The sequence below is a fragment of the Typopeltis vanoorti genome, chromosome 3, assembly GCF_054136105.1.
Source record: "Typopeltis vanoorti isolate ZY-2024b chromosome 3, IOZ_Tvanoo_1.0, whole genome shotgun sequence".
NCBI lineage: Eukaryota > Metazoa > Arthropoda > Arachnida > Uropygi > Thelyphonidae > Typopeltis > Typopeltis vanoorti.
In genome coordinates, this window is record NC_143551.1 from 167,340,566 (window position 1) to 167,356,558 (window position 15,993).

Below are 15,993 nucleotides of genomic sequence, written 5' to 3' on the forward strand. Positions count from 1 at the left end.
CAACAGGACAGTCTTCTCAGGCTTAGCACATCACTTTTCAACTTCCAATTACCATGTAATTGATTGGGAAAATAGCTCTATGCCATATTTAGATGATGATTACGGTTAGAGAATTTTTAAGGAAGCGGCAGTGGTATTAAGAACGGGTAACAACCTCAACAGAAATCAGGAATGTAGAAAGTATTTTACCTTGGGTATAATAAATGTTAAAGATATCAAGCTATTTTAAACCTGGTTTTACTCCATTTCCCAAGTAAGCAAACAGACAAATAAGTCAAGTTTGTGCCTGCACATAATGCAAGTCTAGCTGACCCTGCAGGTAGTGCAAGACCATTCTACTTTTATTCTACTTTTACCATGAGTTACCTTTGTCTTACACTACCTGCAGGGTCAGCTAGACTTGCATTATGTGCAGCTGCAAACTTGACTTATTTGTCTGTTTTCTTACTTGGGAAATGGAGTAAAACCAGGTTTAAAATAGCTTGGTATCTTTAACATTCAACAGAAATCAGGGTGCCATACTGAAAGATATATGGAAAAACTTAATCAACTCACTCAGTTTAATGGAACTACAATACGCAAAAAATCATGTAACACGTGTGCATACAACATGTATATGATACTGATTGAAGCTTCTCAATACATGCACCCATTGTCTCACATAGTTTCAAACTTAACTGCCTAACAGTTAGCAACGTTTCTGTATTCTCTTTTTTTTGTGTACCGTTCAGCCTTGACAAAGCTAGACAGTCACTAGCGAAACTAGTAGGCGAGATTATGCTAATATATGTATTAATAAAGTACCTATGGTCTCATAACCACAAAAAGTCTCGTTTTTAAGAATCTGAGAAATTTTACAAACAAGTTTAACAAATAATTAACACCACCAATAAAAATGACTACATACTTATATTATATGATCTAAATGTAGAATAGGTAACAAACCAATAAAAGACTGTATGGGTGATAATCAAGGAATCACACCAGAATAAGAACAAATTAAGATTGACTTTGGTGTTTTTAATGTGAAAAAGTACACAAATACACTTAGGAAGCAAGAGGCTTTAATCTATAATTAATTGATTACATAATAGGAAATAAACTAATAAATGTCAGTTTACAGAAGTTTACATTTTGACACATAAGATCATTATGCTGTTATTGGAAACATGCTGGTACCTCAAAATGGTGAAAATAAATGTAAAAAAACATAGTAGAGAGTATATTTAAAATAAAATTGTTACAATAAGAAAATATTAGAAAACTATATCAAATAAAATTAGAAGATAATATACTAGAGATAGAGGCAAATGAAAATATTGAAGTACAATGGAATAAAATACACAACATAATAAAGAAAATAACATAGGAAGAAGAAATGACAGCCTGGGAAAAAAAAGCAAAAATGACACAGGAAAGGGGCATCAAAAGTTGGAATAAACATCTAGGAAAAAATATTAAATATTAAAAAAAATTAAATATCAAACATTCAAAAAGAAAATGAAGCTTATAATTCAAAGTGAGAAAATGCTATCTAAAGGGAAATTAGAATCTAATATAAAGAAAACTGGAATAACTGGGAACTAGAAACTAGGGTTAAATAGAACACATTCATCAACATATAAACTGCATCAGCATATAATAATAATAATAATATTATTAATATCTAACCTCCATGGGGGTCAAAGGACTCATTTCAAGAGGTTTATAATCTCGTACAAAAAAAGATCGTCGGACTGTGCCTTAAACCTGTTCCCAGTTTCTGCACTCGCTACACTTTCCTGCACTGTATTCGACTCATCACTCCATGCAAATAACCTGCTTTTCACTCCTATGCTCACACTCCTTATACAGCTTCCAGGGATGGCCTCTTGTTCTACCCTTGTCTCTCTCTCCCCTACTATATGAATAATCTCCTCCACATTGATTTGGTAACAACCCCTACTAACTTATGTCTCAGTTATATTCCCTCATTTCCTCTCTTTCTTGTATTCACAAAGCTCTGCAAGTTGCACTCTCTCACTATCTCCTTATGTCTGACATCCTATAGACCTGACACTGATTTAGTAAACTATCTCTGGATCCTTTCCCATATGTCTTCATCCCCTTGAAAATTGGGTGACCAATTCTGTGAATAGTAGTCCATATGTAGCTTGATCAAATCCCTATACAAGGGAACTGTTGTGTTACAATTTTAGCAATATAACCCCTAAACCTCAAGTCTCTGTTCGCCGTTACTCTCAGATCTCTCTCATCTCCTCCATCTTCTTCAAAATTTCTCTGTTAATTGTGTACTCTGCATTACAATCTTGTCTACCAAATTTCAAGACCTTGCAGTTTACAACATTAAACTGATAGCTCCGCTCATTTGTTCACTCACATAGTCTATTTAGATCATCCTGTAACTTCCCAACGTCTGCTCTGGTTCTCGTAGTTCTTCCCAACTTTGCATCATTGGCAAACAGCTGCACATCTCCAGTTAAGCTGGTCACATTGTTATTAACATACAATTAAACAATAATGGTCTTAAAATGGATCCCTTTGGCACTCCACTAGTGCCACAAGAGTGGTCCTCTTTTGTTATACCACTCTATATACACAACCTGTCGGACAGCCAGTCAACAATCCAAATCAGTAGTCTATTATCTAATCTCATCTGTTTCAATTTAGCTATTAGTTTGTCATGTGGCAGTCTATCAAAGGCCTTTGAAAAATCCAAGTACACCATATATATGCATCTTCTTTATCAAATGAGTTTGTTACCTTGTTGTAGTATCATCCTCCCATAAGCAGATTGCAGAAACATGACCACCCATGGTGACCATCATAAAAAAATACTGCTGTTATCAACTCTCTTCTGAACCTTGTCCTTAACATTTATTATTAATACATTATTACTACATTATTCGTTACATCACTACTACATAATTTATTAATTTCATTAATAAACATGTTTTCTTCACCATTCATAGTTTCAAACACATTGTACTGTTTTTATGATATAGTGTATAACAAGAATTATATGTTGTTTTTTAAAAGTTTCAGCAAAGCAGTTGGATCCAAATGCTCCAAGACCAGAAGGAAATGTAATGGCACCTATTACTGGAGAAGAGTTATTGGTAAGTTAATTCTTTAACAGATCTGAAACCAATTTATTGGATTATTATTCTGTCATTATTGTGTTGTACAACTTTTAAATAAATGAATTAAAAATATTGGCTTTATGTCAATAATTTTAAAAAAGCCATGACTTGGCTTTTCGTCATCCTCAAGCGTCTCACTACCACTTTGAAATTGCTTAAACCACTCATAAACTTGAGTATGGGATAAGCATTCATCACCGTATGCTTTTTGAAGCATTTGATGCATTTCGGTAAAACGTTTATCAAGTTTAACACAAAAGTCAATCGCAGGCTCTCTGTTTGAAACTCATTTTCTGACTGTTCGTCAAAACACACTGTCACTCTTGGCACTATAACTCGGCTTCTAATGAAACAAATATCATAAACAGTTGACACAACACTAATGAAGGATGTCACTTTCGACAACGAAAAGATAGAATAGGTGGCGGCACTAGTTTCTTCTATTTTCGAAAAGTTCGGTTTCTTTTTGGACACAGGGTGTATGATATGTCATCTTCTGGATGCATAAACATTATCCTTGTGATGGAAAGGAATCATAAGGATAACGCTTGTGCATCCATAAGATATGATTAGCACCTATTACTTTGAATAGTTGATGTGGACAGTTGTTGCTGATAATTTTCTGTCTTTGAGAATTGATATGAAGTTATTATTATTATTACATGACACCTCGAAGGGGTATAAAGACTCGTTGAGAGAAGGCATCAACAATGACAATCACAAACATCCATGCCCAACGCAGGATTCGAACTCACAGCCTTTTGGCTGGAGAGCGGATACTCTAATCACTTGGCCAACCAGGCCAGAAAGTTAGAGATATGAATAAATGGGTAGCTGTATATGAAATAAGAGAGGAATGAGTCAAAATACAAAATTAGCTGTATACGAGACAGTGTTCAAACCAATTTTAAATTATGGATCTCAGAGCTGGGTTAGAATTAAAACACTTGACCAAAGGCTGGAGACTGCAGACATGAGAGTCCTGAGAAAGATTAGAGGTGTGAACAGATGGCATCAATGGCAATATTATATTAAAAACAAGGAAATTAGGAAAGAACTTAATACTGTTAGCATCCAGGAATGTGTTAGCAGAGCAAATCTCAGGTGGTATGGTCACTTAAACAAAATGGGAGAGGAAAGATTAGCAAAACAAGTGTTCTCTGCCAAGTTGGCAGGAAAAAGACCCAGAGGAAGACCAAGATATAAGTGGATTGGGTATGGTAAAAAGTGCCTTAGAACAGGCCTGTCTACAACCTTAGGAAATCTGAGGGCCGCATTAAAAAAAATTTATTCGAGAGCTGCATCGCAATGTGTATCTAGTAATTAGGTGAGCAGCAGCAACACAACCTCGATAGCTGAACAAATGAACAACACTAATTGTGAGCTTACATTCCCATGAGTGCCCGGAGCATGCGCGTTGGAACAAAACAGTGTAAGAATGCTTCTTTGACAATCCAATATTTGAAAAACATGTGGGTGTATAGTGATATAAAAACACCAAATAAAATTACCAACATCGAGATTATTGATTAGTGATAGAATATCTAATACGCATTCAATTCAAATTGTGATTTTATTTTTTTGCTCGTTAAAATCAAAATCCATAGGCAGGCTGCACAAAATCACACCTCGGGCCACATCCAGCCCGCTGGCAGTGCTTTGGATTGCCCTGCCTTAGAAGATAGAAATATAAGCTCTGACAATGTTGGAGTCTTGACAGGTAACAGATTGATTTGGAGGAAAATTGTAGATATGAAGTTAGTAATGATATAAATTTTTCATGTAGTACTATCATATCCTTATACCATTTGAGGGTACATGTCAAGAGCTTGATGATGATGAATGGGTAGCATAGTTAGAATAGAAAAAGCCCATGATATATATATATATATATATATATATATATATATATATATATATATATATGACTCTGTACTTGGGCTACTGCTTTGTAATTTGTATATTAGTGATTTTGTGATATGCTATTGTTGCTGATGATGCTAAACTGAGGAAAGCAGTAATAAACAGCTACCATAAGGAGTTGATTTCCAAAGGACATTATTGTGTAGTTTTCTTTGTGCTTTTTTTTTGTCACAAAAAAAAACGCATAAGTAGGAATAAGATTTTTCTTATCTTTGTAAGTATCACTGGGACAACTGTGCTTCAGATTTTGTTTGTCCTGTGTTTTGTAGAGATGAAGTGTCAAATTCAGTGGCTGGTGACCAAGATGGTGGCATATCTGTGAAATGCTCCCTATGAAGATAGATTGAAGGTTGCAGGATGGCATTTCTTTCGGTACACTGCAAGATGGGAAGACTACAAGAAAGACATGGAAATTGAATAAGAGTGAATGTGGTTGGCAAGGATGTCAGATCTACATTTTTTGCTTGAGAAATGGTGAGAGTGGAATTGGCTATCAGAATTGTGAGTGAATGAGTTTATTGGGAAGTTTAATTTCTTATTTGAGATTTACATAATGGCTGAGAAATGTTTGTATATTTTGTGAATTTTTATTCTTTCTTTCCTTTATAGGTTCCATCTGGTCTTCCCCTCACATGTGAAGCTGCTATAAAGAGATATGGATCGGGTACTTTTAAAGCTTCTGCTGCTACAGTTTTAGATACAACAGGGAAGATAAGTAATCCTCTAACTTATGGTAAGTGATGGTCTTTTCTTATTCCTTGCCTAAGAAATAAGGTCATTGTATACTCTATTAACAAAAATGAGATTTTGTCAAAAATCACATTTTCACTGAAAATTTTAATAGAAACAATTTATATGAGTATTTCATACACTGTATATCTAATATACGAGGAAATTATCATAAAGGTTTACCTGCAAAATATTTTAATGAAGAAAACATGATACATGTTATTACAAATAATATGTAATGTAACTGGTCTAGAAACAAGTCAATTTAATAAAAATATTCACTCACTAAATGCAATCTCATCAGAAATATGAGCTTGCATTGAATGGCATAAGTTATCAATGTTTGGTTTAATGTTTCTTAGAGATAATCAAAGTAGGCATCAAATCAACCTTTTGATGTTTGAGGGTTGCAGTGATTGTTGGGAATCCACTTTCACAATGTTGAAGGAAAATGGAGCCATAATGCTGTTTCACTCAAAGGCCTATATTTTCATGAATTTTTACTCATACTTTATCAGGTGATAAATTGTTCTTTAAATTTTTCAGTGTTGTGTCTGAAGAAAGGTATACCAATATATCATCTCCATTCATAAATAGAACATTTGTTGTACTGCTGAAATTGGACGATTGAATTCATGCTCAAAAAAAAAAAAAAACTTGAATCCTGACATGAAGGACAGTAGTCATCTAATCTCATCATCAAATTCATGACATGTACCCTCAAGGGGTGTAAAGGATATGATAGTACTACGTGAAAAATTTACATCATTACTAACTTCCTATCAACAATTTTCCTCCTAATCAGTCTGTTACTTGTCAAGACTCCAACATTATCAGGTCTTATATTTCTATCGTCTAAGACACTTTGTACTGTATCAATCCACCTATATCTTGGTCTTCCTCTGGGTTGTTTTGCTGCCAACCTGGCAGAGAACACTTGTTTTGCTAATCTTTCCTCGCTCATTCTGTTTAAATGACCATACCACCTGAGATTAGCTCTGCCAACGCATTCCTGGATGCTGACAATGTCAAGTTCTTTCCTAATATCCTCGTTTTTAATATGATATTGCCATTGATGCCATCTGTTCACTCCTCTAATCTTTCTCAGGACTCTCATATCTGCGGTCTCTAGTCTTTGATCAAGTGTTTTACTTCTGACCGAGCTCTGAGATCCATAAGTTAAAACTGGTTTGAACACTGTCTTGTATACAGCTAATTTAGTAATTTCTTTCTTTTCCGTATGAATTTATTCAGTTAACTTCCTATCATACCAGCTTTGTTGATTCTGTTGTCTATTTTAATATTTAATTTACCATCTTCACTAAAAATCATGCCTAAGGTAGCTGAAATGTTTTACTTGTTCCACAGATTCTCCATTCACAACACAGTTTACATTTTCAACAATTCTGCCTATTTTCATTGTCTTTGTCTTTTTATTGCTGACCTTCATACCATATCTATTACAACAGTTATTCAATTTAGTCATGGAATCTTGCAAACTTGTAGCGGATTTATTTAGAAGTATAATATCATCCGCATAAAGCAAAGAGCTGACATTAACATCTCCAATTCTGATATCATGTTTAATACCACTTTTCTTCATAATGTGATCCATATAGATAATGAATAACAGAGGAGATAATGTACATCCTTGTCTCCCACCAGATTTAACATTAAACCGCCTTCCTGTACTTTCTTCAATTCTAACTGCTGACTTACAACTCAAATAAGTATTGCTTGATGTAATGAGACTAAGTATTGCTTGATGTAATGAGACTAAGTATTGCTTGATGTTATGCCCCATTGACATCATATAACTGTAGCTTATTAAATAGCTTCTGTCTTGGTACCTCGTGTTGGATTCTGATTATGTAGATATTAGAGTAATTATTATTTGCTTCAGAATCCAACATGATCTTCCATCACAAAGGCTACATTTGTAAATATTATTTAATGTAAATAACTTAAATTATAATTTGATATCATGTAATTACCTTAATTATATCTAATATTTAATTGTTTAATCAAAGATATGTGTTAATAGTAATAAGATTCTGTATTAAATATTATTAAGCTATTTTATTTATTGTTATGTCAATATTATAAGAACTTGTATTTGTAATTTAACTATGCATTTATTGAAATGCAAATATTCTATTTATTCTTGTTTGTGAAAGTTTAATGTTATGTAATAACTGAATGTAGGGGTATAACCTTATGTAATGTTATTGAAAATGTTTACGTTTATTTGTTGTCATGGAAACGCGTGAAATAAACGAGTGCGAGTGGAACAGAGCGAGGGCTGGAAAAAGAATAATAAAAAAATATAAGAGGTAACAAGAGAGAGTCGGAATGGAATTTTGGAACTAAATGGTAGCAAGGAGATAAACTAGAGAAGTAGAAGTAAATAAAAGGTTCTTAAGGGTAGGAGCTGAGTGGATATTTTTTTATAAGTGAGCAAGGACGAAACGAGCTTTATAGTTAGCTGAAAGTATAATCATCAGTAATAATGAAAAGGAAATTAATACTACAATTGGATAAAATAAAAAGCTGGATGTTTAAGGAAGAATTCTGAATGAACCCGGCTATTCTAGAATTGTGGCTTATTTCCGATTTGCCCTAAAAAGAACCTCACAGTGTTTAATTAGTTTATGAGTGGTAACGACGATAGTTGAAGTACCCTGTAATTGAAGTCTAGAATTCTGAAGTGCGTTTGATAGTGCTTTAAGTATAACCGTGGATAAGTCTTGTAGATGTGTTTTTATTAAGTAAGATAAATAAGTTCCAAAGGTTTGCTCACAACATAATTGATGTATTAGGAACTATTTCCGGTAAGGTTTATCATAGTGTATTATTTCTGTGCTTGAAGAATTGAGTGTTAATTACACTATGCTTAACCTAACCTCAACTGTGGGAACCAAGTAGAAGTAAATAAAAGCTTCTTAAGGGTAGGAGTTGAGTGGATATTTTTTTATAAGTGAGCAAGGACGAAACGAGCTTTATAGTTAGCTGAAAGTATAATCAGCAGTAATAATGAAAAGGAAATTAATACTACAATCGGATAAAATAAAAAGCTGGATGTTTAAGGAAGAATTCTGAATGAACCCGGCTATTCTAGAATTGTGGCTTATTTCTGATTTGCCCTAAAAAGAACCTCACGGTGTTTAATTAGTTTATGAGTGGTAACGACGATAGTTGAAGTACCCTGTAATTGAAGTCTAGAATTCTGAAGTGCGTTTGATAGTGCTGTAAGTATAACCGTGGATAAGTCTTGTAGATGTGTTTTTATTAAGTAAGATAAATAAGTTCCAAAGGTTTGCTCACAACATAATTGATGTATTAGGAACTATTTCCGGTAAGGTTTATCATAGTGTATTATTTCTATGCTTGAAGAATTGTGTGATAATTACGCTATGCTTAATGCTACTTTAACTGTGGAAACTCTTTGTGAATGAGAGTTGGAGATAAGAATTGTTTGAAAGATATTTTCAGCTATTAGTGCTTGTAATATTTTGAACTTATAGCATGACTGAGAATTGTGTGAAAACTGACTAGATTGGATGTTCCATTATATTAATTTAAGTGTAGGAACTTTGTAACTCAGAAGCTGAGAAAGTGTATGTGAAGGCTTGGAAGGTTGAACTAATGTGATTGACTTGGCTTAATGTTTGACTTGTTTTTATTGTTTAAATTAGAAGTAGAATTTATGTATGTGTTATATAGCTTATATTAAATGTTTGTTTTTGTTAATCAAAAGTTGTATTTTGCCTGAATCTCTTTTACTGCACCATTCATAAAATATTCGAACCAAAGCGGGTAAATTAAGTAAGTCAAATATACTCGGCCAGTATATATATTAAGGAGAAATAGTTGAAGGTTGATTTTTCTTCAATTCTTGAACTAATTCAGATATAGAGTTGTGCAGTCATTAAATATAAACTTTCTCTATTTGAATTAGAAACCAACTAGCAACTATTTTTAGGTTAAGAACATCATAGTAAATAACATGTCGGATCCAAGGTACAGATTAAGACGAAGTAGGATCCAACACTTGTAATATGCCTTTTCCAGATCGCCAAAACTTAAATACAGATCTTTGTTATATCCCCATGCTTTCTCAACTATTTGTCGTAAAGTGAAGATCTGATCCTGACGGCCTCTATTTGGCCTGAATCCAGCTTGTTCTTCACCAAGCTTTTCTTCTCTACAAGTCTTCTCAACTGTTTCTCAAGTATACTTGCATAAATCTTGCCAGGAACACTCAGTAGGGAAATACCTCTGTAATTCTCACATTTAGTTTTATTTCCCTTTTTATATATGGGTACTATGAGAACTCTACTCCAATCATTGGGAATTCGTCCCTCTGTCCAGGCTTTCTGAACTGTGCAGTGCAGCCACTGTAAGACTTTTATACCACCATACTTCAGCATTTCTGGTCGAATATCATCTACTCCTGCTGCCTTTCCACATTTCAAATCTTCGATGGCTTTTTCTACTTCAAGTATGGATATGTATTCCTGACTGTATGCCTGTTGAGTGTTTATTTACCACTCTTCTATCACTGCTTGTTTCATTTAGCAATTTTTCGAAGTAATTACTCCATACTTCAAGGATATCTTTTTCTCCTGTTTTCATGTCACCTTTATCATCTCTAACTCCTTTTACAACACTCCTTCCTCCATTTCTAAGCTTCTTCAACAACCTCCAGAATATCTTGCCACCTTCTTGATATTTATTTTCTATATTCTTGCCAAAGTCCTCCCATGACTTTTGTTTAGCTAGTTTTACATAGTGTTTAGCTTTCTTACATTTGTCTCTGTATTCTCTAAGAGCACAAGCTGACTTATTTGCCAGAAACTTTTGATATGCTTTCTTCTTTTCCTTCACTGCCTCTTTAACTTCCTGTGTCCACCATGGAGTTCTGATTTTTCTATCCTTACAGACAACCTCACCACATGCCTCTCTAGCTGAATCAATCAGGGTTTTCTTCAAGGCTTGCCACTGAATCTCCAAGGTTTGGTTCCTGTTCTGAAACTCTTTCATTTGTTTTTCAATAATCTTTGTGTATTTTAGTCTACAGTTCACATCTGAGAGCTGTTCAACTTTTATTTGCTTCAAACTTTCTTACATGTTCTTCTTTTCAATATGAATTTCAATTTTATCCTGCTGAAGACTAAATAGTGATCACTTCCAATTTCAAATCCTCTGTACACTCTGGTGTCCTGCACTAGTGAGAAAACATCACTATCAATAATCACATAGTCATGTAGTATATTCTTTTGGCTGTTGCCGATTGGATATATCCTTTTACTACTAAGTACTTCGGGATGACAGCAAAATCTCTACATCTCTTCAGAAATGTAAGGTGATTTAGTAACTTAGCTTTTTTTGGATTTGTCCTTTTCTAAGCACCGAACTTTGTTTCATCTGTGAAATTGAATTGTTCATATTTGGTCTAATGTATTAAAACTAAGAATTTTTATTGTTTAAAGACCATAAGATTTAATGATTACAAATACAAAGAGCCAACAAGTTTCACTAGCCACTGTCTAGCATTTTCAAGGTTGTACTGGTGTGAAAATAAATGCATCAAGTTACATGAAAACATACACTTTAGTAAATGCTAGGCCATTACATTTGATAATTCCTGTTTGATGGTGTGTATCTGTTTGAATTCTTCAGTCAGAATCCGGTACATGACCACATGTTGTGTAGTTTTGCGCATATTGTAGTTCTGTTGAGCTGAGATATTTTCATATGTCTTTAAGAATAGCGCCTTGATTTCTATTTAAATTATTGCCTGTGCATAGCACCACTGCTGCTGCTTTGAAAGTTCTGTGTCTGTAGTCATTCTCATTGTAAGGCATAGAACTGTTTTTCCAATCTATAATGTGATTTGATGTTGAGAAACGATGTGCTAAACCAGATGTGATGATTCTATTGTGATTGACATCCCCCATATGGCCACACGTGCATGGAATTTCATATACTCCAAGAAATTTGAAGAAAGGTACATCATCTTTGGGTGATCGTGGTAGTTGGTTTAAAAACTACTCTGATGTTATGAGCTTTTAACATTCTTGCCAATTTTGTGGATACTGAATTAATATATGGAATGACAGCTGTGGATATATATTCGGACTCCGTTCCACGTTGTTGGAGGTTGTCTTTAAAACGCAATTTGTTTAAAATGTTAGAAGGTTATCCATTCAGAGATAGAGTGTTAGTTATTTGTGACAGTTCTCTCTGTACATCTACTTCTTTCGAAATAGACCTTAAGGCTCTATTACAGAGCATATGAATGATGCTGTGTTTTTATGAACTATGATGGTTCGACGAATAATGTAGATATCTACCCGTATCTGTGGGTTTCTTGTAAATGTACAGTTGGACATAGTTATCTTCTCTCCTCACCAGTATGTCAAGAAAGGGTAGTTCTTTGTTCTTCTCCAGTTCCATAGTGAATTTGATCTTATTATGTAGTGAGTTGATTTTATTAAGAAACACGAGAAGGTTTTCATAGTCAATAACATAGTCAATGAGAATTTTCTTATTCCTTGCCTCTTCTCTCCATGTGAATTTGTGCACATTTTTATGTTGGAACATGGTGTTAGTAATAACCAGTCCATGTCCTGAGCAGAAATCCAACAGGTATTTGCCATTATTATTAACTTTGCTCTTTTCTCCAAATTTTTCCAAAATATTTTTGTATGTCTGACAATCATTTCCTACTCTGCTATTTAGATCCCCAACAAGGACCAACTTTTCCTTTTTCATTGTGTCAGTTGCTTTCTCTAAAGCAGGGGTCGGCAACCGGTGGCCTGAAGGCCGCATGCGCCCCGAAAAGTGCATTTTTGGCCACCCATAAAAGGTTGACCAAACTTACATGGCATGTGGCCCATATGTTGAATTATTTAAATAATGCATTTTATAATATGAATAATAAATTAAAAATAATTTGATACCGATACTTTGTGATATCGCCCTGCAACTTGGTGCGAGTCAACCGTGTTAGTCGTCATGAGTGGGGAACAAAGGCGACTTCATTCGAAGACAACCGAGATTTTGGCGCAATTTTGCAGTCGCGTTCCCTGGTCCGTCTTATATACAGAGTGTTTCAAAAAGAATGACCCTATTTCAAATAATTATATTTAATTATTTGAAATCGGATCATTCTCTTTGAAACACCCTGTATTTGTTAAAAATAATTTAAAAAATGTGATCAACAAAACGTAAAATTGCAAATGAAGTAAGAAGGTTTAGTAATGAATGGAACAGCAAGTACTTTATTGAAAATGGGGGTAAGTCTGTTTGTCTTATTTGTCATAAAAGTGTTGCTGTTATGAAAAAATATAATATCAGACTTCATTACGAGAATGAACATGAAAACCAGAGGTTTGAACTGTGAACTTAGAAAAAAAATCAGTAATAAAATAGAAGCTTCTTCGATTGCTCAGCAAAACATATTGAAGAAGCAAAGTATTCATAATGAATCGGTTGAGTATAAGGACGTTACACAACTATCTAATAAAAAATATATTATGTTTCTTGCATTTATGGTAGACATTATAACTACCATAATGAACTTAATTTGAACCTGCAGGGCCAAGATAAATTACTAGCAGAACTGTTTTCTGACATAAAAGCATTTGAAGGCAAACTATGTCTGTTGAAGAAACATATGATGGAAGAAAATCTAGATCATTATATATGTTGCAAATCTGCATCTAGTTGGATGACAAGCACAAAAGGAAACTTTTGTTGTTATCATTGAAGATTTACAAACAAAATTTTCAACAAGATTTGTGGATTTTCGTAAAAATAGCATCAAAATGCGATTATTTTTGAACCTTTTTAATGTCGACATTGATAATCTACGAAATCAACTACAGATGGAAGTTTTGGAATTACAATACAATGAAACATTAACAAACGCATTTTCATTGGAAAATATCTAAAAATTTTATCGATGCTTACTGAAAAAATTTGAAGGATTAATTAGTTTCGCAAAGAAGATGATAGTTGCATTTCGAAGCACATACATTTGCGAACAACCATTTTCTGCCATGAGTTTTTAAAAAAAATAAATTTTCTTCTCGACTAGCTGATGAATATTTGCATGCTTCGATTCGAATTTGCACCTCAGGTTATAAAGTAGATATAGATAATCTGGCTAAGGGAAAACAATCACAAAAGTCACATTAAGCAGGGAGACACACATAATAAATTGTGATGGATAAACTCTATTATTTTGTTTTTACGTGATAATAATTTTCATTGAGTTTCATTTTCATGTTTGTTTCATATCTCGTATTTTAAATATTTCTGTTTTTTTAAGATTGTTATAATAAAAATTGATAACTTAAGTAATTTTTTTTTCACTCACTATTTTCTCTTAATTAAACGCTTGCGGCCCAATTATTAAAAATAAAAGTTGAATGTGGCCCGTCAGCCTGAAAAGGTTGCCGACCCCTGCACTAAAGCATCAAAAAATTCCTCCACTTCTACCTTAATAGAAGCTGTGGGACCATAGGCACAAAGAAGTCTCTCATTGTCCAATTCCCCATTCTGATATTTGCCCACATCACTCTACTTGAGACTGCTTGCCATTCAAGAAGATTAACATTGTATTTTGTGTTGAATACTATGGCTACTCCTTCTTTTCCTTGATTGTCATTGCCTGAATATAACATTTTGTATTTATTGCTCAGAAAGATCTCATCAGTTTTTGTCTTTTTTTGTTTCAGTCACCCTTATTATGTCGATCTGGTACTTATCTAATTCCTCAGCTAGCTCCAATTCTTTGTCATTCAGGCTTCTTATGTCGATAGTATACTGATCTTTAACTCTGGTGATGTTGAGTTGGGGTGTGCTTTCAGGTTTGTTCCAGTAGCTGACTTTTAGCTGCTTGCCTTGGTTCCCTGGCGAAAAAAACGGGGGCTTTGTGTAACCGGGCGACGCCCCAGCCAGCATGAAATTTTGTCATGTTGTACCATCATTTTGTATATTGGTTTAAGTCAATAAGAATACAATTTGGTCGGCTAAATCCCAAATTGTCAGCCCATCCTCATTCGTTCAGTATCCAGGTAGATACCCAACAGGATGCACCACAAGAAGGTGAGGATTGGACATTAGGTCAGAAGCCCTGGTCAGTTCTCTGCATTCCTTTAAAGGCTATGTGGAGGTCTCCACTCAGTTATACAGTTGATCCTTAAGCACCCCTTATCATCTAATCTAAAAGTAACATTTTATTATTATTATTCAGTCCTCCGTGGAGTCAAAAGACTCATCGTGGGAGGTCCTTTCTAAGAAACACAAGTCTATCAAGACTCAACGAGGGAGGTCCCTCCTAGGCAACACTGTCTATCATACCACTCCTTAAACACATTGACTGTTCTCACTCTCACCACTGTATCAGGCAATGCATTCCATGGTTCATTCACTCTCCATGTAAAGAAACCACTCCTCACCCTCTTTCTCACAGTTTCCTTTCATAACTTCTAGGGATGACCGCTTGTCATGACTCCTTCCCACTGTTACCGAGCAAAAGAACTCCCTAATGTCAATCCTGTAACCACCTCTCAACAGTTTAAAAGTCTCAATCATATCACCTCTCCTTCTTCTATCCACCAAACTTTGCAATCCACAATCCCTCAGCCGATCCTCATAACTAACATTGTACAGTCTCAACACCATCTTTGTTATCTGCCTTTGTACCCTTTCCACTGTTAATTTATCTCCTTCAAATCCTGGGGAACAGATCTGAGAACAACAGTCTAAATGTGGTCTGATCAGAGTCTTATACAACGGAATGATAACGATTTTATCTCTGCAGGTCAGTGTCCTTCTCATTATTGCAGCAATCCTCTGTGTTACTTTCACTATCTTTGCAATATGTCCCCTAAATTTCATGTTTCTATCAATCATCAACCTTAGATCTCTTGTCTCCCCAACTTTCTCTAGTTTAACTCCTCCTATAGAGTATGCAGCATCCCATCGATGTGTCCTGAACCTCAAGATCTTACATTTTGCTGCATTAAACCGAAACTCCTATTCATTTGCCCATCTTTCTAGCTTATTCAGATCCTCTTGCAGGGCTACCACATCTGCACTATTACTAATAACCCTTCCCAGCTTCGCATCATCCGCAAACAACCGAATATCCCCTTGCAATCCACGGGCAATGTCATTGATATAA

General features: G+C 34.6%; 1 protein-coding gene across 1 annotated transcript in view; it reads left to right on the top strand.

Annotated features, from left to right (window-relative positions):
- LOC150108732 (disco-interacting protein 2-like) overlaps positions 1 to 15,993 on the top strand; it is a 936,780-nt gene that overhangs the window by 219,785 nt on the left and 701,002 nt on the right. The window contains exons 12-13 of the mRNA XM_090416186.1: positions 3,046 to 3,119; positions 5,676 to 5,799. Coding sequence (XP_090272312.1) covers positions 3,046 to 3,119; positions 5,676 to 5,799 — 198 coding nt within the window. The remainder of the gene's footprint in view (positions 1 to 3,045; positions 3,120 to 5,675; positions 5,800 to 15,993) is intronic.